Source organism: Monodon monoceros, unplaced genomic scaffold (assembly GCF_005190385.1).
Source record: "Monodon monoceros isolate NGI ecotype Baffin Bay Population unplaced genomic scaffold, NGI_Narwhal_1 Super_Scaffold_2, whole genome shotgun sequence".
In the NCBI taxonomy this organism is placed as follows: domain Eukaryota; kingdom Metazoa; phylum Chordata; class Mammalia; order Artiodactyla; family Monodontidae; genus Monodon; species Monodon monoceros.
Genome location: NW_021703776.1, coordinates 1,635,010 through 1,657,794, shown reverse-complemented (window position 1 = coordinate 1,657,794; position 22,785 = coordinate 1,635,010). Strand labels below are relative to the sequence as shown.

Below are 22,785 nucleotides of genomic sequence, written 5' to 3'. Positions count from 1 at the left end.
TTTAATGTTGTCCCAGATGTCTCTGAGACTGTCCTCAGTTCTTTTCATTCTTTTTTCTTTATTCTGCTCTGCAGTAGTTATTTCCACTATTTTATCTTCCAGGTCACTTACCCATTCTTCTGCCTCAGTTATTCTGCTATTGATCCCATCTAGAGTATTTTTCATTTCATTTATTGTGTTACTCATCGTTGTTTGTTTCATCTTTAGTTCTACTAGGTCTTTGTTAAATGTTTCTTGCATTTTGTCTATTCTATTTCCAAGATTTTGGATCATCTTTACTAACATTATTCTGAATTCTTTTTCAGGTAGACTGCCTATTTCCTCTTCATTTGTTAGGTCTGGTGGGTTTTTATCTTGCTCCTTCATCTGCTGTGTGTTTTTCTGTCTCTCATTTTGCTTATCGTACTGTGTTAGGGTTCTCCTTTTTGCAGGCTGCAGGTTCATAGTTCCCGTTGTTTTTGGTGTCTTTCCCCAGTGGCTAAGGTTGGTTCAGTGGGTTATATAGGCTTCCTGGTGGAGGGGACTAGTGCCTGTGTTCTGGTGGATGAGGCTGGATCTTGTCTTTCTGGTTGGCAGATCCACATCTGGTGGTGTGTTTTGGGGTGTCTGTGGACTTATTATGATTTTAGGCAGCCTCTCTGCTAACGGATGGGGTTGTGTTCCTGTCTTGCTAGTTGTTTGGCACAGGGTGTCCAGTAGTGTAGCTTGCTGGTCATTGAGTGAAGCTGGGTGCTGTGTTGAGATGGAGATCTCTGGGAGATTTTCGCCATTTTATATTATGTGGAGCTGGGAGGTCTCTTGTGGACCAGTGTCCTGAAGTTGGCTCTCCCATCTCAGAGGCACAGCACTGACTCCGCAACACCAAGCGCCTTTCATCCACACGGCTCAGAATAAAAGGGAGAAAAAATAGAAAGAAAGAATTAGTAGAAGTTGTAAGAAAGAAAGAAAGAAAAAAGAAAGAAAGAAAGGAGGGAGGGAGGAAGGAAGGAAGGAGGGAAGGAAGGAAGGAAAGAAAGAAAGAAGATAGAGTAAAATAAAATAAAGTAAGATAAAATACAATAAAGTTATTAAAACAAAAAATAACTATTAAGAAAAAAAAAAAAACAGGCAGATAGAACCCTAGGACAAATGGTGGAAGCAAAGCTGTACAGACAAAATCTCACACAGAAGCATACACATACAGTCACAAAAAGAGGAAAAGGGGAAAAAATCATAAATGTTGCTCTCACAGTCCACCTCCTCAATTTGGAATGATTCGTTGTCTAAAGGAGGGAAGGAAGGAAAGAAAGAAAGATGATAAAGTAAAATAAAATAAAGTTATTAAAATAAAATATAATTATTAAGAAAAAAAAATACGGACAGATAGAACCCTAGGACAAATGGTGGAAGCAAAGCTATAGACAAAATCTCACACAGAAGCATACACATACAGTCACAAAAATAAGAAAAGGGGAAAAAATCATAAATGTTGCTCTCACAGTCCGCCTCCTCAATTTGGGATGATTCGTTGTCTAAAGGAGGGAAGGAAGGAAAGAAAGAAAGATGATAAAGTAAAATAAAATAAAGTTATTAAAATAAAATATAATTATTAAGAAAAAAAATATGGACGGATAGAACCCTAGGACAAATGGTGGAAGCAAAGCTATACAGACAAAATCTCACACAGAAGCATACACATACACACTTACAAAAAGAGGAAAACATCATAAATCTTGCTCTCACAGTCCACCTCCTCAATTTGGGATGATTCGTTGTCTATTCAGGTATTCCACAGATGCAGGTACATCCAGTTGATTGTGGAGCTTTAACGCACTGCTTCTGAGGCTTCTGGGAGAGATTTCCCTTTCTCTTCTTTGTTTGCACAGCTCCTGGGGTTCAGCTTTGGATTTGGCCCCACCTCTGCGTGTCGGTCGCCGGAGGGCGTCTGTTCTTTGCTCAGATAGAACGGGGTTAAAGGAGCAGCTGCTCCGGGGACTCTGGCTCACTCAGGCCAGGGTGAGGGAGGGGTACGAAGTGCGGGGCAAGCCTGTGGCGTCAGAGGCCGGCGTGACGTTGCACCAGCCTGAAGCATGCTGTACATTCTCCCCGGGAAGTTGTCCCTGGATCACGGGACCCTGGCAGTGGCAGGCTGCACAGGCTCCCCGGAAGTGGGGTGTGGATAGTGACCTGTGCTCACACACAGGCTTCTTGGTGGCAGCAGCAGCAGCCTTATTGTCTCACGCCCATCTCTGGGGTCCGCGCTTTTAGCCGCGGCTCGCGCCAGTCTCTAGAGCTCCTTTAAGCAGCGCTCTTAATCCCCTCTCCTCGCGCACCAGGAAACAAAGAGGGAAGAAAAGTCTCTTGCCTCTTCGGCAGGTCCAGACTTTTCCCCGATTCCCTCCCGGCCAGCCGTGGCGCACTAACTCCCTGCAGGCTGTGTTCACGCCGCCAACCCCAGTCCTCTCCCTGCGCTCAGACTGAAGCCCCAGCCTCTGCTCCCAGCCCCACCCGCCCCGGCGGTGAGCAGACAAGCCTCTCGGGCTGGTGAGTGCCGGTCGGCACCGATCCTCTGTGCTGGAATCTCTCCATTTTGCTCTCCACACCCCTGTGGCTGCGCTTTCCCCCGTGGCTCCGAAGCGTTCCCCCTCCGCCACTCGCAGTCTCCACCCACGAAGTGGCTTCCTAGTGTGTGGAAACCTTTGCTGCTTCACAGCTCCCTCCCACTGGTGCGGGTTCCATCCCTATTCTTTTGTCTTTGTTTTTTCTTTTTTCTTTTGCCCTACCCAGGTACGTGGGGAGTTTCTTGCCTTTTGGGAGGTCTGAGGCCTTCTGCCAGCGTTCAGTAGGTGTTCTGTAGGAGTTGTTCCACGTGTAGATGTATTTCTGGTGTATCTGTGGGGAGGAAGGTGATCTCCACGTCTTACTCTTCTGTCATCTTCCCCTCGTTCCCTAAGATGAATATTTAAACTTAGGGAAGTCTCATACCTGAGTTTGAGGCAGCATGACATGGTGGTTAAGGGCACAGACTCTGGGCTAGGCTCCTCAGCTAGAGTCTCAGTTTTGATAGCACAGGCATTAGGCATGTGACATAGTATCCCTCAATACATGCTGGATGTGAAGATTATACCAATCTTTAATAATCTTAGGAGATTTAAATGAGTTTCTATTTTTAAAGTGCCTATAACAGCATTTGTCACTTAGTAGCTGCTAGATAAGTGCTTGTTAAATTAAAAAAAAATTTATATATGGCTGTATATAGAAACATATACAGTTCACCTTTGAACAACATGGGTTTGAACTGTGTGGGTCCATTATACATGGATGTTTTCAGTAGCAAATACTGCAGTACCACACGATCCACATCCACACATTGCAGAACCCTGGATTCAGAGGAATATGGGTGAGGAGGGCTGACTATAAATTATACATGTATTTTCAACTGGGGGTGTGGTTGGTGTTCCTAACCCTAACCCTGCGTTGTTCAAGGGTCAAATGTATTCCAAATAATGATTTCTCTTGAATAGCTGAAATATATTTGAATTGCTTAAATAACCATTGCTGTATTGTTCTCTGTTTAATTTTTTGCAGCTTATCGTGAGCCACGTTATTATTACCAGTTCACAGCTCGATATCATGCAGCTCCCTGTAATACTATCTATAATGTTTCTTTTGAGAAGAAACTTCTTGAGATTTTAAGCAAATTGGTTCTTGACCTTTCATGTCAAGTTTTCTTACTGAAGTCTGAATGCCATCATGTTAAAATGCAAAGAGCTGGTTTGCAAAATGAATTGTTTTTTACATTTTCAGGTAAGTATATGCAATTCTTTAAAGAAAACAAAGTTAGACTGCAAAACCAATCTTAGAGACCTGAGTTACTAGTGGCATTTTTAGAATGTAAATGCTATAGATCTGAATGTTTCATATTCTTTACTTTCACTTCTTAGATCTTATAGCCCCCAAATACATTTCTGCTGATTCATGTACGTAATGAAAAGTTTGGGTTCCCAAATAACTTAAACATTGCTATGATAATTTACTATAGAATGGAATTTAGTATGAGGAATATCTATCATGATATTTAGCTACAAAGATTTAGTTTGTAAAAGCATGTAATTATATAATAAGCTAGGTTAACACTTTAGACCAGAGGGACTGTTCTAACAGCTTAGGTTGCTTTTCCTAACAATGCAGAGCAAAAGCCCAGTATATTCTGGAAAACCAAGAATTGGACTTAATATCTGAAGACTTTAGATTTATAAAGGGCCCGTTTATGAATGAGCATTTAGGAATACCCATGCATGTGTTCTTAATGGGTCCCAGTAGCAAGAGGACCCCCTCCACTTTTCATCTCAAATGGTATGTTGCTGTTTCCTTTCTTTCTTCTTTACCCTCTGTCCTTGATTCCTCTACTGTCAGTGTTTGTTTACACTTACCCATTTCTCTGATATTCCCTCTCTCTTTCTTGGCCATCTAGGATTGAATGCTTAGATACAAGTGAGAGGTGCAAAGCTTTCAGAGGAAAGAATAAGAGGTGTTCAACCCCATTTTCACTATCTTTTATCTTCCTTACTTCTTTTCTCTTCTCCAGAAAAAATTTTGAGAGTTGTTCTCCAGCCCCTGAGGCAAATTATGAAAGATAGTCTGAGTCTTTCTTTAGCTCATCAAAGACCCACTGTTAGCATTCATGAGAGTTATGGTGTCTTTGTACCTGGTGTATTGAATAGGTGCTATTAATAGGCATTTAATAGTCTTGAGAAAAGCTGAAAGTGTACTTGAACCCATAAGAGGAAAGAGATGATTTTCAATAGAAATTAGTTCACTGTGGGCTTAATTTGCATTTCTCTAATGACTCATGATGTTGAGCATCTTTTCATGTGCTTATTGACCATTCATATATTTTTTTGGAGAAAAGTCCATTCAAGTCCTTTGCCCAATTTTGATTTTTTTTCCCTAGCTTTATTGATATATAATTGACATATAACAATATGTTAGTTCAAAGTGTACAACATAAGGATTTGATGTATCTATATATTGCAAAATGTTTGCCATAATAAGGTTAAACACATAGATCTTCTCACATAGTTACAATTTATTTATTTCTGCAGTAAGAACTTTTAAAATCTACTCTTCTAGCAACTTTCAGATATATACAATACAGTATTATTAACTATATTCACCAAGCTCTGCGTTACATCCTGAATTTATTTGTACCCTTTGTCTTCCTTCATTCATTTCCCTCACCCCCAATCCATGCCCCTGGCAATCATCAATCTGTTCTCCTTTTCTGAGTTCAGTTTTTGTAGATTCCACATATAAGTAAGGTCATACAGTATTTGTCTTTCTCTGACTTGTTTCACTTAACAAAATGCCCTCAAGTTTTATCTGTGTTGTTACACATGGCAGAATCTCCTTCATTTTTATGGCTGAATAATATTCCTGTGTGTGTGTGTGTAGCATATTTTCTTTATCTGTTCATCTGTTGATGGATACTTAGGTTGTTTCTATGTCTTAGCTATGGTAAATGGTGCCGCATTGAACACGTGGGTACAGATATCTCTAAGAGATAGTGATTTCATTTCCTTCAGATGTATATCCAGAAGTGGAATTGCTGGATCATATGGTAGTTCTATTTTTTTTTTTTTTTTTTTTTTTACCTTTTGAGGAACCTCCCTACTATTTTCCATAGTAGCTATACCAATTCATATTCCCACTAAAGGTGCATAAAGGTTACCTTTTTTCCACATCCTTGCTATCACTCATCTCTTGTCTTTTGGATAATCATCATTCTAACAGATGTGGGTGATATCTCATGGTTTTGATTTTCATTTCGTGATGATTTGTGATGTTGAGCACCTTATCATTTACCTGTTGGCCATTTGAATACTTTCTAAGGAAAAAAAAGTCTATTCAGGTCCCTTTCAATTTTTAATTGGGCTATTTGTTTTTTGTTTTTGAATTGTATGAGTTCCTTATATATTTAGGATATTATTGTCTTATCAAATTTATGTGGTTATCAAATATTTTATACCATTCTCTAGGTTGTCTTTTCAGTTTGTTGATTGTTTCTTTTGCTGTGAAGAAGCTTTTTTAGTTGTATGTAGTCCCATTTGTTTACTTTTGTTTTCATTGCTTGTGCTTTGGTGTCATAGTCATAAAGTCATTGCCAGCACCAGCTTTTCCCTGTGTTTTCTCCTAGGAGTTTTATGGTTTAAGTTTTACATTTAAGTCTTTAATCCATTTTGAGTTAATTTTTGTGTGTGGCATGAGATAGGAGTCTAGTTTCATTCTTTTGCATGTGAATGTCCAGTTTTCCCAGTATCATTTATTGGGGAGACTGTCTGTTCTCAACTGAGTATTCTTGGCTTTCTTGTCAAATATAGTTGACCTTACATGCATAGGTTTATTTCCTGGATTTTCACTTCTATTCCATAGGACTATGTGTTTGTTTTTATGCCAGTACCATATTGTTTTGACTACTATACCTTTGTAATATAATTTGAAATTAGAAGTGTAATACTTCCAGCTTCGTTCTTTCTTAGAACTGCATTGATAACTTATTCAGGGTCTTTTGTGATTCCATACAAATTTTAGGATTTTTTTTCTATTTCTGTAAAAAATACATTTGAATCTTAGTAAAGATTACGTTGAATCCGTAGGTTACTTTGGGTTTTATGGATATTTTAACAATATTAATTTCATTCAATTCATGAACATGAGGCATCTCCATTTATTTGTGTCTTCTTCAGTTTCTTTCATCACTGTCTTGTAATTTTCAGTGTACAGACCTTTTACCTCCTTGTTTAAATTTACTCCTATGTATTTTTTTGGTTTTGATAGTATTGTAAATAAGATTGTTTCTTTATTTCTTTTCAGATAATTCGTTATTATATAGAAATTATACCAATTTTTGCATGTTGCTTTGTATCCTGAAACTTAACTAAATTCATTTATTAAGTCTAACAGTTTTTTGCTGAAATCCTTAGGATTTTCTCTATGTAAAATTACATCATATGCAGACAGAGATAGTTACACTTCTCCTTGTTTGATTCAGGTGTCTTTTATTTCTTTGTCTTGCCGGACTGCTCTGGCTAGGACTTCCGGTACTATGTTATATAGGGGTGGTGAGAGTGGGCATCCTTTCCTTGTTCCTGATCTTAGAGGAAAATCTTTCAACCTTTCATATTGAATATGATGTTAGCTGTGGACTTGTCATACATGGCCATTATTATATTAAGGTAGATTCATTCTGTACCTAATTTGTTGAGAGTTTTATTTTGAATGGAAGTTGAATTTTGTCAGATACATTTTTGCATACATTGAGATGACCATGTGGTTTTTATTTTTCATTCTATTAATGTGATAAATCACATTTGTTGATTTGCATATGTTGAACCGTCCTTGCATCTCAGAGATGAATCCCACTTACTCATGTTGTTTGATAGTTTTAATGTGCTGTTCATTTTGGTTTGTCAGTATTTTGTTGAGGATTTTTCCATCTATATTCATCAGGAATATTGGCCTATAGTTTTCTTTTTGATTAGTGTCCTTATCTGGCTTTGGTATCAGGCCTTGTAAAATGGTTTGAGCATGTTACCTCCTCTTCAGTTTTTTTGAAGTTTGAAAAAGATTGACATTAGTTCTTTAAATATTTGGTAGAATTCATCAGTGAAGCCATCTGGTTCTGGGCTTTTTTGTGGGGCTGGGGGGAAATTTTTGGTTAATGATTCTATCTCCTTAGTCACTATTGATCTGTTCAAATTTTCTACTTCTTTATGATTCCAGTCTTGGTAGGTCGCATGTTTCTAGGAATTTATCAGTTTCTTCTCAGTTGTCCAATTTTTGGTGTATAGTTATTCATAATAGTCTCTTTGGCTCCTTTGTATTTCTGGGTATCAGAGCAATGTCTCTAATTTATAATTTCATGTATTTGGATCCTCTTTTTTTCTTATTATAGCTAAAGGTTGTCAGTTTTATCTTTTCAAAAAACCAAGTTTTGGTTTTGTTAACCATTTGTATTTTTTCCTATTTCATTTATTTCTGCTCTAATGTATTATTTCCTTTCTTCTGCTAATGTTGGGATTAGCATGATTTTCTTTTTCTTATTCCTTGAGGTATAATGTTACATTTTTTATTTGAGATCTCTTTGCTTGATGTGTACTCATTTTGCTTTTTTCTAAGAATTTTTAAGTTTACCACCTACATTTAGGTCTCAGATTCATTTTGAGTTAATTTTTGTATATGCTGTGAAATATGGATCCAACCTCATACTTTTGAATGTGGATGTACGATTATCCCAACACCAATTTTGAAGAGACTGTTCTTTTCTCTTTGAATTGTCATGGTACTCTTGTTGAAACTTACTTAGCCACAGATATGTGAATTTATTTCTGGGCTGTTAATTCTATTTCATTGCTCTGTATGCCTATTCTTATGGTAGTCCACAACGTTTTGATCATAAGGTTTTGATAGTAGCTTTGTTTGTAGTAATATTTGAAATTGGGAAGTGGGAGTCCTTAAATTTTGTTCTCCCCTTTTCAACATTGTTTCGGCTATTTGAAGTCAGTTGCAATCCCATATGTTTTTTGCACCTGCTTTTTCATTCCTGTTGAAAAAGGCCATTGGGGTTTGCATTGAATCTGTAATGTCTCTAATGTTACCTCCTGAACAATATTGTCTTCCAACCCATGAACACAGGATAGCTCTCCCTTTATTTAGGACTTTGTCTTAGTCTGTTGGGCTGCTGTAACTAATACCATAGACTGGGTAGCTTATAAACAATGGAAATTTATTTCTCACGTTTCTGGGAGCTGTAATTCTGAGGTCACAGTGCCACCATGTTTGGTGAGGGCCCTCTTAAGGGTTACAGACTTTTCATTATGTCCTCACATAGCAGAAGCAGCTAGGGGTTTCTCTGGAGCCTCTTTTGTAAGAGCACCAATCTCATTCATAAAGGCTCTATTCTCATGACCTAAGCACTTCCTAAAGACCCCACCTCCTAATACTACCACATTGGGCATTAGCATTTCAACATAAGAACTGGGGCGGGGCATGAAATATTTAGAACATAGCAGACTTCTTTATCTATCAGCAGTGCTTTATACTTTTCAGTGTGTAAGCCTTAACACCTCTTGATAAAGTAATTACTACATATGTTATTGTTTTTGATGCTATTGTAAGTACAATAATTTTCTTTTTCACATTGTTCATCGCTAGTATGTAGAAATTCATTGATTTTTTTGTGTATCTTACATCTTGGTTTAATTAATTAAGAGTTATTTTATGGTGCTTGGAATTTTTAGTATTTTCTATATGGAAGATTATGTCACCTAAGGATAACAATAGTTTTACTTATTTCTTTCCAATTTGGATAACTTTTATCTCTTCTCTATCTATTTTGTGCCAAATTGCTCTTGCTAGAATGTCAATATATTGTTTAGTAGAAATGGCAAAAGTGGACATCCTTGAATTGTTCTTGATCCTAGGGGAAAAGTTTAAGTGTTTCACTATTGAATTTGATATTGGCTGTGTGGGTTTTTCATAAAAGCTCTTTATCAGGGTGAAGCAGTTACTTTCAATTCCTAGTTTATTGAGTGTGTTTTTTTTTAATCATGAAAGGGTGTTAGCTTTTGTCAAATGTTTCTTTTGTATCAAATGAGATGATCATGTTTTTTTTTTCCCTTCTATGAATGTTGTGCATTGTAATTTTTGATTTCCACATGGTGAACCACGCTTGCACCCCTGCAATATATCCCACTTGGTCAGGGTATATATATATATATACTTAGTATGCTGCTGGAATAATTTTGTACTTCTGTTATTGAGAGTATTTGCATTCAAATTGATATTAGCCCAGAGTTTTCTTTTCTTGTGATGTTATTGTCTGCCCTTGGTATCAGCATACTACTGGCTTCATGAAATGAGTTTTAAGAAGTGTCCCTTCCTCTTCTATTCTTTTGAAAGTGATGGAGAAAGATTTCTTTTAATAGTTAATGTTTGTTAGAGTTCACCACTGAAGCCATTGGGCCCAGGGTTTTCTTTATTGGAAGATCATTGATTACTGATTTGATCTCTTTGTTACATTACTGTTCATATTTTGTGTTTCTTCTTGGGTCAGTTTAGATAATTTATATTTTCATCTATTTCATGTAAGTTATCTAATTTTTAGCATACTATTGTATATAATATTCTTATAATCCTTTTTATTTATGAAAGATAGATAGTAATGTCCTCTAATTTCTCTTTTATTCTTTGTCTAGATGTTTGTCTTTTGTCTAAAGTTAATATTGCTTTTCCAGCTTTCTTTTGATTCATGTTAGTATGGTGTGATTTTCTCCACCCCTTTACTTTTAGTCTATCAGTATCTTTATGTTTAAAGTGGGTCTCTTGTAGATGAGAAATAATTAGATCTTTAAAAAATTCATTCAGACAGTCTCTGTCTTTTAATTGGTGAATTTAAACCATTGACTTTAAAAATGATTATTGGTGGAGTTGGATTAACATTTACCATATTTGTTACTGTTCTGTTGCCCCTTTTCTTTGTGTCTTTTTCCTCTTCCACTTTTTTGCCTTCTCTGGTTTTAATCAAGCATTTATATGACTCAATTTGTTTCTATTAACATATCAGTTATAATTTGTTTTTTACTTTAAGTGTTTGCCCTGTAGTTTGCAGTACACTTTTATGACTAATCCAAGTCTACTTTCAAATAATGCTGTACCATTTCATGGGTAATACAAGTACTTTACAATAGAATTCCCAAATTTGCCCTCTCTTCCCTTATAAAACTGCAGTAATTTATTTTACTCATCCATAAGCTTTTGAACAAGCTATTGTCAGATCAGTTAAGAATAAGAAAAACAGATTTACTATTACCTTCTTTTATTCCTTCTCTAGTGCCCTTCCTTTATTTAGATCCAAGTTGTGGACACGTATTGTTTTCCTTCTTTATGAAGAACTTCTTTTAATGTTTCTTATAAGTCTGGGTTTCTGGTGACAGATTCTCTCAATTTTTGTTTTTCTGAGAAAGTCTTTGTTTTTATTTCAGTTTTGAAGAATAATTTCACGGAATTCAGTATTTTAGTTTGGTGACTTTTTTTTCTTTCAATACTGTGTTTAAAATCATTCACACTATTCTCTTGCTTGCATGGCTTCTGAGGAGAAGTCTGATTTAATTCATTTATTTTTAATTTTTTTCCATTTTCTTACTGTGGTAAAATACACATACATAAAATTAATCTTAACCATTTCAAGTATACAGTTACATGGCATTAAATACATTCATGTCTAACTGTTATCATCATTTACCTCCAAAACACTTTCATTGTGGGAAGCTGATATTCTGTTTCTACTAAACAATAAGTTGCTCTTTTCCCTACAGCTCCTAGTGTCTACCCTTCTACTTTCTATCTCTGTGATTTTATCTAAATATCTCATATAAGGGGAATCATACAGTAGTTTTCTGTTTGTTTCTGGCTTATTTCTCTTAGCAAAATGTCCTCAAGGTTCATCCATGTTGTAACATATGGCAGGATTTTCTTCCTTTTTAAGAACTAGTAATATTTCATTCTGTGTATATACAACATTTTGCTTCTCCGTGAATGCATTGATGGCCACTTGTGTTGTTTTCAGTACACTATTGTGAATAATGCTGCTTATAGGTGTACACATGTCTCTTTGAGACCCTGCATTCAGTTCTTTTGGGTATATACTCAAAGGTGGATTTGCTAGATCATAATAGTAATTCTGTTTTTATTTTTATTTTATTTTTTTGAGGAACTGCTACTATTTTTCCACAGTGGTTACAACATTTTACATTTCCACCAACAGTGTACAAGAGTTCCAATTCACCACATTCTCACCAACACTAGTTATTTTCTTTTGTTTTCATAGTAACCATCCTAATGGGTGTTTGGTAGTGTCTCATTATAGTTTTGATTTGCATTTCTCTAAAAATTAGTTATGTTGAACATCGTTTCCTGAGCTTATTGGCCATTTCTACATCTTCTTTGGAGAAATTCCTTGTGAAATTCGTTACCCATTTTTTAAAAAATTTTATTTATTTATTTGGCTCTGCTGGGTCTTAGTTGCAGCATGCTGGTTCTTAGTTGCAGCATGTGCGATCTAGTTCCCTGACCAGGGATCGAACCCAGGCCCCCTGCACTGGGAGCATGGAGTCTTAACCACTGGACCACCAGGGAAGTCCCTCATTGCCCACTTTTGTTTTTTTGTTCATTTTTTAATCTGGTTGTTTGCTTGTTTTGGTATTGCGTTTTAGGAGTTCTCTACATATTCTGTATATTTATCCCTTATCAGATATGTGAGTTGCAGATATTTTCTCACATTCTGTAGGTTGCCTTTTAACTCTATTGCTATTGTGTTTTGATGCACACTTTAAAAAATTTTTTTGATAAAGTCCACTTGTCTGTTTTTTTCTTTTGTTTCTTGTACCTTTGGTGACAATATCCAAGAAATCATTGCCAAATCCAATGAAGCTTTTGCCATAAGTTTTCCTCTAAGAATTTTGTAGTTTTATTTTTTACATTTAGGTTTTTGATCCATCTTGAGCTAATTTGCATGTATGGTGTTAGGTAAGAATCGAAATTCATCCTTTTGCATGTGGATATCCAGTTTTCCCAGCACCATTTACTGAAAAGGCAGTGCTTTCCCCATCGAATAGTGTTGACACCATTGTCAAAAATCATTTGGCCATATATGTGAGGACTTATTTCTGGGCTGTCTGTTACATTGGTCAATATTTCTGTCTTTATGCCAGTAACACACTATTTTGGTTACTGCAGCTTTGTAGTAAATTTTGAAATCAAGAATTGTGATTTTTAGCTTTATTCTTTTTTAAGACTTTATATAAAGTCCCTTGTGATTCCACATAGATTTTAGTGTGGATTTTTCTGTTTTGCAGAAAATGTAGTTGGGATTTTAATGTTGATTGCATTGAGTCTATAGATTGTTTTGTGTAGTATTGACATTTTAACGATGTTACCTTTTCCAGTCTATGAACATTGCATGCATTTCTATATGTCTTCTTTAATTTCTTTCAACAATGGTTAAGTTATAATTGTAAGTTAATTCCTGAGTATTGGTTAAGTTAATGGTTAATTAATTGGTTAATTCCTCAGTATTTTATTCTTTTTGATGCCTTTGTAAATGGAATTGTTCCCGTAATTTTCTTTTCAGGCTTTTCATTGTAGTGTATAGAAATGTAGCTGATTTGTGCATTGACTTTGTATTGTGCAACTTTCCTGAATTTATTTATTAGTTCTTAACAGTTTTATTTGTGGAATCTTACTGTCTGCATATGAGATCATAGCATCTCTGAACAGAAGTAATTTTCCTGCTTCTTTTCCAATTTGGACGCCTCTTATTTCGCTTTCCTGCCACAACGCACTGGCTACAACTTGCGTTACTGAGATGAAATGGCATAGTTGTATGTTGGCCCATCCCTGAATTCTGGCAATAAACCCCACTTACGCATGGTGTATGGTCCTGTTAGTAAGCCCCTGAGTTTGGTTAGTATTTTGTTGAGTTTTTCATCAGTGTTGATTAGGGATATGGGACTGTAGTGTTTTATGGTGTCTTTGTCTGGCTTTTGTGTCTGGGTAACGCTGGCCTCAGAGGATGAGTTTAGAAGTGTTACCTCCTCTTCACCTTTTTGGAAGTGTTTGAGAGGATTGGTATTAATTCTTCTAACTGTTGTTAGAACTCACCACTGAAGTCGTCCAGTCCTGGGTTATGACTGTTTTGTTTAAGACCTCTATTTCCTTACTTATCTTCTATCTGACTCTTTTGTCCACTATTGTGAGATATTGAAGTCTCCAAATGTTATTGTAGAAATGTATATTTCTCTTTTGAATGCTGTTAGTTTTTACTTCAAAAATTTTCATGGTCTGATATTAGGTATGTAAATGTTTATATTTGCATTACATATTCTTGCTGTGCTAAACCTTTTATTAGTATATATTGTCCTTTTTTGTCTCTTATACCCTTTCTTGATTTTAAGTCTATTTTATCTCTTATGAGTATAACAACTCTTGTTCTGTTTTGGTTACTATTTGCATGGAATATCTTTTTCCATCCTTTCATTTGCAATCTATTTTTGTTTTTGTATCTAAAGTGAGTCTCCTATAGACAGTACATAGTATGATTATGTTTTTGTTATTCATTCTCAAACCTCTCTCTTTTGACTTGAGAATTTAATCCACTTATTTATTTGTTTATTTTTGGCTGTGTTGGGACTTCATTGCTACGTGTGGGCTTTCTCTAGTTGTGGTGAGTGGGGGCTACTACTCATTGGGGTGTGTGGGCTTCTCACTGTGGTGGCCTCTCTTGCTGTGGAGCATGGGCTCTAGGCTTGCAGGCTTCAGTAGTTGGAGCATGTGGGCTCAGTAGTTGTGGCGCGTGGGCTCTAGGGAGCATGGGCTTCAGTAGTTGTGGCTCATGGGCTCTAGAGTGCAGGCTCAGTAGTTGTGGCACACGGGCTTAGTTGCTCTGTGGAATATTCCTGGTCCAGGGCTTGAACCCATGTCCCCTACTTTGGCAGGCGGATTCTTAACCACTGCGCCACCAGGGAAGTCCCCAATCCATTTACTTTTAAAATGATTATTGATAATGCAGAATTTACCTATGTCATTTTGCTATTTGTTTTCTTTATGCTTTATAGCAGTTTTGTTCCTCATTTCCTTCATTATAGTCTTTTTTGTGTAGTTGACTTTTTTGTAGTTAAATGTTGAAATCTTTTTCATTTCCTTTTGTGTATATTCTATAGTTATTTTCTTTGTTGTTACCACAGGAATTACATTTCACATTCCTAAGTTTATAGCACTCTAATCTGAATTTATACCAACCTAACTTCTACACCATTTGAAAACTCTCCTTTAACAGCTGTATCCCCACCTCTTTCAGTTGCTGATGACATAAACTTGCTACTTTATAAATTGTCTGCCCCAAAATATAAACTAATAATTATTTTAATTGAATTAGTCTCTTAATTTATATAGAAAACAAAGTGTGGAGTTACAAACCAAAGTTACAGTAATACTAGCCTTTAGACCAATTGTTTTTTTGTAAGTATATTAGACTCTTAAGTCATATATAGAAAAATTGCTGTTACAATCCGATGTGACAGTAACAGCAGCTTCTGTTGTCCGTGTGCTTACCTTTGTTAAGGTCTTTATTTCTTTTCATGCAGCTTCACATTACCTCCTAGTATCCTTTCACTTCACCTGCAGGACTCCCTGAGCAGTTCTTGCTGGGCAGGTCAGGTGGTCACAAACTCCCTCAGCTCTTGTTTAGTTAGGAAAGTCTTCATTTCTCTTTCACTCTTGAAGGGCAGTTTTGCAGGTTATAGGATTCTTTCCTTGCTCTTTGTTTTCTAGTACTTATCACCTTATCACAAAATATGTTTCTGTAATGATGACTGTTTATTGTTTTTATGTATTGTTGTTTATTCTCATTTTCTGCCTTAGAATATAATTTCCAGAGAGTCAGGGAGTTTGTAGATTTTGATCACTTATGTGTCTCAGACTCTTAGAATAACTCTTAGTATGTAATAGACTCTCGATAATTACTTATTGAATAAATAGGTACATCAATGCATGCATATATGACTATGTTCATCATTTTAGTTACCATGGCCACTACTGTAGTCCAACCTCATTCTCTTTTCAGTATTGTTATAATCATTTATCTCTTTGTAGAGATTAAGAATTGAGTTAGTCAAATGACTGACACTATGTTATATGGGTAGAGTTAAGTAGAATATTGAATGAGTAAACACATTTATACATACATACACATATATATGGTATAAAAGGCAAAATAATTCCATTGTTTAAAATTGTATGATGTCAGTTGCCACATACTCTTAAGTTCACTGCAATAGGTTTTCCTGATTTATATAAGATAAATTTTTATGTTAGGTTTTTGGCTGAAAAGAGTGATTTAACATTTGGAAAATTGCTTAATTTTTTAGTGGAATAGAAATATTGGATACATGATCTATTTTATATTTCAAAAGCCAATTTAAATATTGTGATATAGTAGTTTAGACCCATGATAAAATATAAAATATTTTCTCAGTTTCATCTCTAGACACTGAAAAAGGACCCAAACCATGTGCAGACCATAGTTGTGAATCTTCCAAAAGACTATCTAAGGTACGTTATGTGAGGTGAGAAAAAAGAGGAAGCGGTGAACATGCCCAGGGTGTGAGTAAGCATCTTAGCTATTTATAGAACACACCACCACCCCCCCAACATACACACTTAGGGAATTCAACAATAAAAATAAAACTTCATCAAATAACATCAAATAATAAATGACAAGGATTTAGTGGAGTTAATATTTTTATGAAATGCTTTGAAATTTAGCATTTTGTAACTGATTGTATTAGGAAATAGGATTTTCCCATTTATAGGGCCTTGTTTGCTATTGCAAATTAATTTATGACTAATAATCCTGAAGAATTCTCTCTATGTTACTGTTATTAATCCTAAATAATAAATTTGATCTATACTGTTTATTAACTGTTTTCACATTGCTTTATACTCAGCATCTTGTATCTATGCTTAGGGTGAAAATTATGCTGTAACTTCCAGCAGCAATTAAATTTAGTTTTCTCTTTTACATTATGCTTAACATATTATTCAGGCTCAGTAAATTTATGGCAGATTTCCCTACTTCAGATTACTCTTCAGTGACCCTGAACATTTTGTTAAAAATAATATTTTAAAATATTTGGAATAAAATGTAATTTACATTTGATGATTATGAAAATTTTCTGTTAAAATCATAAGTAATGCATATTTATAGGTCAGTATCCATTACTTTTGCCTAGTGAAATTGACAGGGGGATGACTTCTTAATTTGTACTCACTAAGCCTCCTGAAATGTAGCTTAAATCATCTATTTATATATAACCGGATATTTCCATATAAAAAACTTCCATAGGGGTTACCTCTCATCCCAGGGATATATTTTTTCCTTTACTTTTGAAATAGGAGTTAAATTTTACAGCATTGAGAACAGAAGGCAATCTTATTTTCTAATTCTGTTTCTTAATCCCTGAGTACTATTTTAATTATTATTTAGTATACCCCACAAATTTTGTTAATATTTTGTTGAAATTTAAAATTTTCAAAATACTTTTTTAAATTTGTCTTGAGATACCTTCTTTGACCCATGTGTTAGAAGTGTGTTGTTTAATCTCTATTGATTTCTGTTTAATTACATTATGATCTGAGAGCAGACATTGTATAATTTCTGTTCTTGTTAATTTGTTAAAGTGTGTGCTGTGGTGGAGTATATTGCCTGTCACAGTGAATGTTACATTTGAGCTTGAGGAGAGTGTGTATTCTCTTGATAAACGACAGTTATAACAGGTGATTCATGGTGGTGTTGAGTTCAACTATGTCCTTAGAATTCCTTCTTTTTTGTGGCTGTGTAAAATTCCATTATATGTATAGGCCACAGTTTTTTATATATCCTTTCAACCACAGATGGACTTTTAGGTTGCTTCTTTGTTGTGGCTACTGTGAATAGTGAACATGGGAGTGTAGATATCTCTTTGAGATCCTGATTTCAGTTACTTTGGATATATACCTAGAAATGGAATTGCTAGATCATATGGTAATTCTATTTTTAATTTTTTGTGGACCTTCCGTACTGTTTTCCATAGTGGCTGCATCAATTTACATTTATTCCAATAAAGTATAAGGATTCCCTTTTCTATATATCCTTACCAACACTTTATGTCTTTTGTTTTTCTGATAATTGTCATTCTGACATGTGTGATGTGATAGTGCATTGCAGTTTTTATTGCACCTCCCTGATGGTTAGTTCTGTTAAGAATCTTCTCATGTACCTGCTGATTGTTTGTATGTCTTCTTTGGAGAAATGTCTCTTCAGTTCCTTTGCCTATTTTAAAATTCAGATCATATGATTATTATTATTATTTTGCTGTTGAGTTTTATGTCTTCCTTATATATTTTGGAAATTAACCCTTTATCTGATACAAAGTTTACAAATACACTCGCATTTCATAGGTTGCCTTGTTATTTTCTTGTTCATTTCCTTTTCTGTTCAGAAACTTTTTAGTTTGAGGTAATCCCATTTGTCTGTTTTTGCCTTTGTTGCCTGTGTTTTTTGGTATCATATCCAAGTTTTCATTGCTAAGGCCAGTGTCAGACTTTTTTTATCTATATTTTCTTCCAGATATTTTACAGTTTCATGCCTTACATTTAAATATTTAATATATTTTGAATTGAGTTTTGTGTAAGTTAGAAGGGTCTGATTTCATTCTTTTCATCTGGAAAAATTGTTTGCCCAACACCATTTATTGAAGAGACTGTCCTTTCCCCATTGTGTATTCTTGGCTCTCTTGTGTAAGACCAGTTGACAGTATATGTGTGGGTTTATTTCTGGATACTCCATTCTGTTTCACTGGACAATATATCTGTTTTTATGCCAATACCATATGGTTTTGATCAATATAGCTTTGTAATGTAATTTGAAATCAGGACATGTGATGACTCCAGCTTTGTTCATCTTGCTCAAAATTGCTTTGACTGGGATATTTTGTAGTTCCAGATGAATTTTAGGGTTTTTTTTTTTTAATTTTCTGTTTCTGGAAAAAATGCCATTGGGATTTGGAAGAAAATTTCAGTCAATGTCTAAATCCCTCTAGGTATTCTGGACACTTTCACAATAGTCTTCCATCTTAATGTAGGGTATCTTTACATTTATTTATTTAAAAAAAATTTCTCTCATCAATGTTTTTTAGTTTTTAATGTACACATCTCTCATCTTCCTACTTAATTTTACTTCTAAGTATTTTATTCTTCTTGTACTCATGTAAATGGGATTATTTTCTTGATATCCTTTATAGATAGTTTCTTGCTAGTGTGTAGAAATACAACGGTGTTTTTAATGTTGATTTTGTATCATGCAGCTTTACTGAATTTGCTTATTCTAAGAGTTTTTGTGGAGTCTTTAGGGTTTTCTGCATATATGAACATTTCATCTGAAAACAGATGATTTTACTTATTTGTTTCAGATTTGGATGATTTTTATTTGTTTTTCTTTTCTAATCACTCTCTTTAGGACTTTCAGTACTATATTGAATAGAAGTAGCAAGACTGGGCATCCTTTCTTTGCCCAGGTCTTAGAGAAAAGGTTTTCAGTTTTTCACTTTTGAATGTGCTGCTAGCTGTGGAATTTTTCTATATGGACTTAATTATTATATTTTGGCAAGTTCCTAACATTCTGACTTTATTGAGAAGTTTCATTATGAATGGATGTGAAATCATACTTTTCTACATCTATTGTGATAATCATATGATTTTTATTTTTCATTCTGTTAATGATTGATTTGTGTATGTTGAAACATCCTTGCATCCCAAAGATGCATCCCACTTGGTCATGGTGTATAATTCTTTTAATACGTTGTTGAATTTGTTTTGCTAGTGTTTAGTTGAGGATTCTTGTGTGTATGTTAATCAGGTATATTATCTTATAAATTTTTTTTCTTTTGGTGTCTTTGTCTGGTTTTGGTATCAGAGTGGTACTGGCCTCACAAAATGAGTTTGGAAGTGTTCCCTATACTGTTGTTTTTGAATGAAGTTTAAGATGTTCTGTTATTAATTCTTCTTTAAATATATGGTAGAATTCATCTATGTTGACATCTGGTCCTGGAGCTTTCCTTGCTAGAAGGTTTTTGATAACTGATTCAGTCTTCTTGTTTATTATTGGTCTGTTCATGTTTTCTGTCTTTTTCTTATTTCTGAATTCAGCCTCTATATTTTGTATGTTTATAGGAATTTGCCATATATTCTAACTTATTCAATTTGTTGGCATATAGTATTTCATAATAGTTCTCTATTATGATTTATGAAAGAAAATAATCATCTTTTCTCTTTCTGTGGCATCAGTTGTAATTTCTCCTCTTTCACTTCTTATTTTATGTTTTCTGATTTTATTTAAGTCTTCTCTCTTTTTTTCTTTGTTAGCCTTGCTCATTGTTTGTCTTCTTAGTTTATCTTTAAAAAAAACAGCTCTTAGTTTCATCATTGTTCTATTTTTGTGTTTTCTACTTCATTTATTTCTGCTGTAGTGTTTATTCCTTCTTTACTTCACCTAACTTTGGGTTTAATTTGTCTTTCTTTTTCTAGTTTCTTGAGGTGTAAAGTTGGGTGTTTATTTGATATTTTTCTTTTTTTCTAACGTAGGCTTTTATTGCTATAAATTTACCTCATAGTAGTGCTTTTTTTGCATCTCATAAATTTTAGTATTTTGTGTCTTTGTTTACGTTTGTCTCATGATATTTTCTTGTCTTCTTTGACTCAGTGATCCCAGGATGTGTTGTTTAAATTCCACATATTTGTGAATTGTTTTATTTTCCTTCTGTTATTGATTTCTAGGTCCACTTCATTGTGGTTGGAGGATATACTTGGTGTGAGCTTAATATTTTTATATTCATAAAGACATGTTTTGTGACCCACCCTAGAGAATGTTTGTATACACTTGAGAAGAATCCATTTTCTTCTGCTGTTGCATGGAACATTCTGTGGATCTGTTAAGTTCATTTGGTCTGTTGTGTTGTTCAAGTCTGGTAGTTCCTTATTGATTTGCTGTCTGAATATTCTATCCATTATTCAAATTGGAGTATTGAAATCTCCTACTATTATTGTATTGATGTCTATTCTTCCTTTCAGCTCTGTCAGTGTTTGCTTTATATACTTATATACTCTGATGTTGGGTGTATATATATGTTCTATCTTCCTGTTGAATTGATTCCTTAATCATTATATAATGACCTTTTTTGTTTCTTATTACAGTTTTTTATTATTTCAAGGTGATTTTTTTGGGTATATGTACGTCCATCCTTGCTCTGTTTGGTTGTCATCTGCATGGGATCTTTTTCCATGTTTCACTTTCAGCTTATAAGTGTCCTTAAGTCTACAGCTAATCTCTTGTAGACAGCATATACTTGGATGATCTTGTTTTGTCCGTTTAGCCATGTCATGTTTTTTACAGGGGAGTTTAATCTATTTACATTTAAAGTTATTATTGATAGGTAAGGGCCTACTATTGTTATTTTGTTAATTATTTTCTGTATGTTTGTAGTATCTTTGTAGTCCTTTCTTCCAATGTTGCTGTCATCCTTTGTTATTTGACTTTTTTGTGCATTGATACACTTTGATTCCTTTCTCTTCTTTAAAGATATTTTCTTTTTCATTATCATGAAGCTTACATATAAATCTTATAACAGTCTACTTTAAGCTGATAACTTAGTTCATATGCAAGTCTGTATTGCATATGAATTGCGTATGAAAGTCTATACTTATACTCTCCTCTGCACAGTATGTTATTGATGTCACGTTACATTTTTCATATTGTACATCTAATTACAGATTTTTATACTTATATTTTTGATACTTTTGTCTGTAACTTTTATACTGGTTTAAAATGTCATTTATGTATCACCCTTACAGTATTACATTAGTCTGTATTTGCTGTGAGATTTATACTTTTTAATGTTGCTGTTAAGTGTTCTTTCATTTCATTTCATTTGATGAACTCTCTTTAGCAATTCTTCTAAGGCAGTTCACTCACTTGGGCAGAGCAGTGAGATACTGGGACTTCTAATGGTGTTGAACTCTTTCAGTTTTTGTTTTTCTGGGAAACTCTTCATCTTTCCTTCATTTTCAAAGGACAGTTTGACAGATACAGTATTCCTGGTTCATAGTTTAGTTTGTTTGTTTCTTCACTTTGGATGTGTCATTATGTACTCTCCTAGCCTGAAAGGTTTGTGCCAAGACATCCACTGATTTCTAATCACTGATAGTATTATTTGTGTGGGGGGGGTACCCTTTATTTGATGATGCTTTTCTCTAGCCACTTTCGTAGTTCTGTCTTTGTGAATATTGTCAAATTAATAACAATGTTTCTTGGTGTAGTTCCCTTTAGTACAACATATTTGGTATTCTTTAAGGTTTATGAATCTGTATGCCCATTCCCTCTGAAGACTGAGAAAGTTCTTTGGTATTATTTCTTTAAATAAGCTTTCTAGTCCTTTCTCTTTCTCTTCTTAAGGGAACTCCATAGTGCATGTATTGATTTAGGTAATGATATCAAATAAGCCTCATAGGATTTCTTCACTCTTTTTTTCTTTTTGTTTCTCTGATTGGACAATTTCAAATGATCTGTCTTTCAATTCATTGATTCTTTTCTATGCTTGATTGAGTCAACCTTTGAAGCTCTATTGAATTTTTAAATCCAATCACTGTATTTTTCAAAATAGAATTTCTGTTTGGTTCTTTTTTATGGTTTGTATCTCTTTGTTGTACTTCTTGGATTTTGTGTGTGTGTGTGTGTGCACACGCACGCACATGTGCACATTGTTTTCTTGATTTTGTCTGTGTTTCCTTGTAGTTTACTGAGTTTCTTTAAGATTATATTGAATTATTTTTAGGTGATTCATAGATGTTCCTAACTTTGGCCTTTGTAGCTGGTTATTGGAGCTTTTTTTGTTGTTGTTCTTTTATGGTGTCATGTTTTATTGATTCTTTGTGATCCTGGTATGCTGGAATTGGTGCCTGTGCTTTTAAGGAAAAGTTTCCTCTTCCAATCTTTATGGTCTGGCTTCAGGAGAGAATGACCTTTACCAGACTAGAGTTTCTAGGAGTCTCTCATACCTTTCTTATGGCTGCACCTCCTCAAGTCTTGCTTTTTCCTGGGATGGATGTTTTAGAATTATTTCTTCTCTCAATCCTACAGAGCCATGTCAGGTTATGAGA

At 34.6% G+C, this 22,785-nt stretch overlaps 1 protein-coding gene across 1 annotated transcript in view; it reads left to right on the top strand.

The window, feature by feature from the left end:
* ZPBP (zona pellucida binding protein) overlaps nucleotides 1-22,785 on the top strand; it is a 90,092-nt gene that overhangs the window by 36,494 nt on the left and 30,813 nt on the right. Inside the window, exons 5-6 of the mRNA XM_029234172.1 lie at nucleotides 3,568-3,786; nucleotides 16,070-16,146. Coding sequence (XP_029090005.1) covers nucleotides 3,568-3,786; nucleotides 16,070-16,146 — 296 coding nt within the window. The remainder of the gene's footprint in view (nucleotides 1-3,567; nucleotides 3,787-16,069; nucleotides 16,147-22,785) is intronic.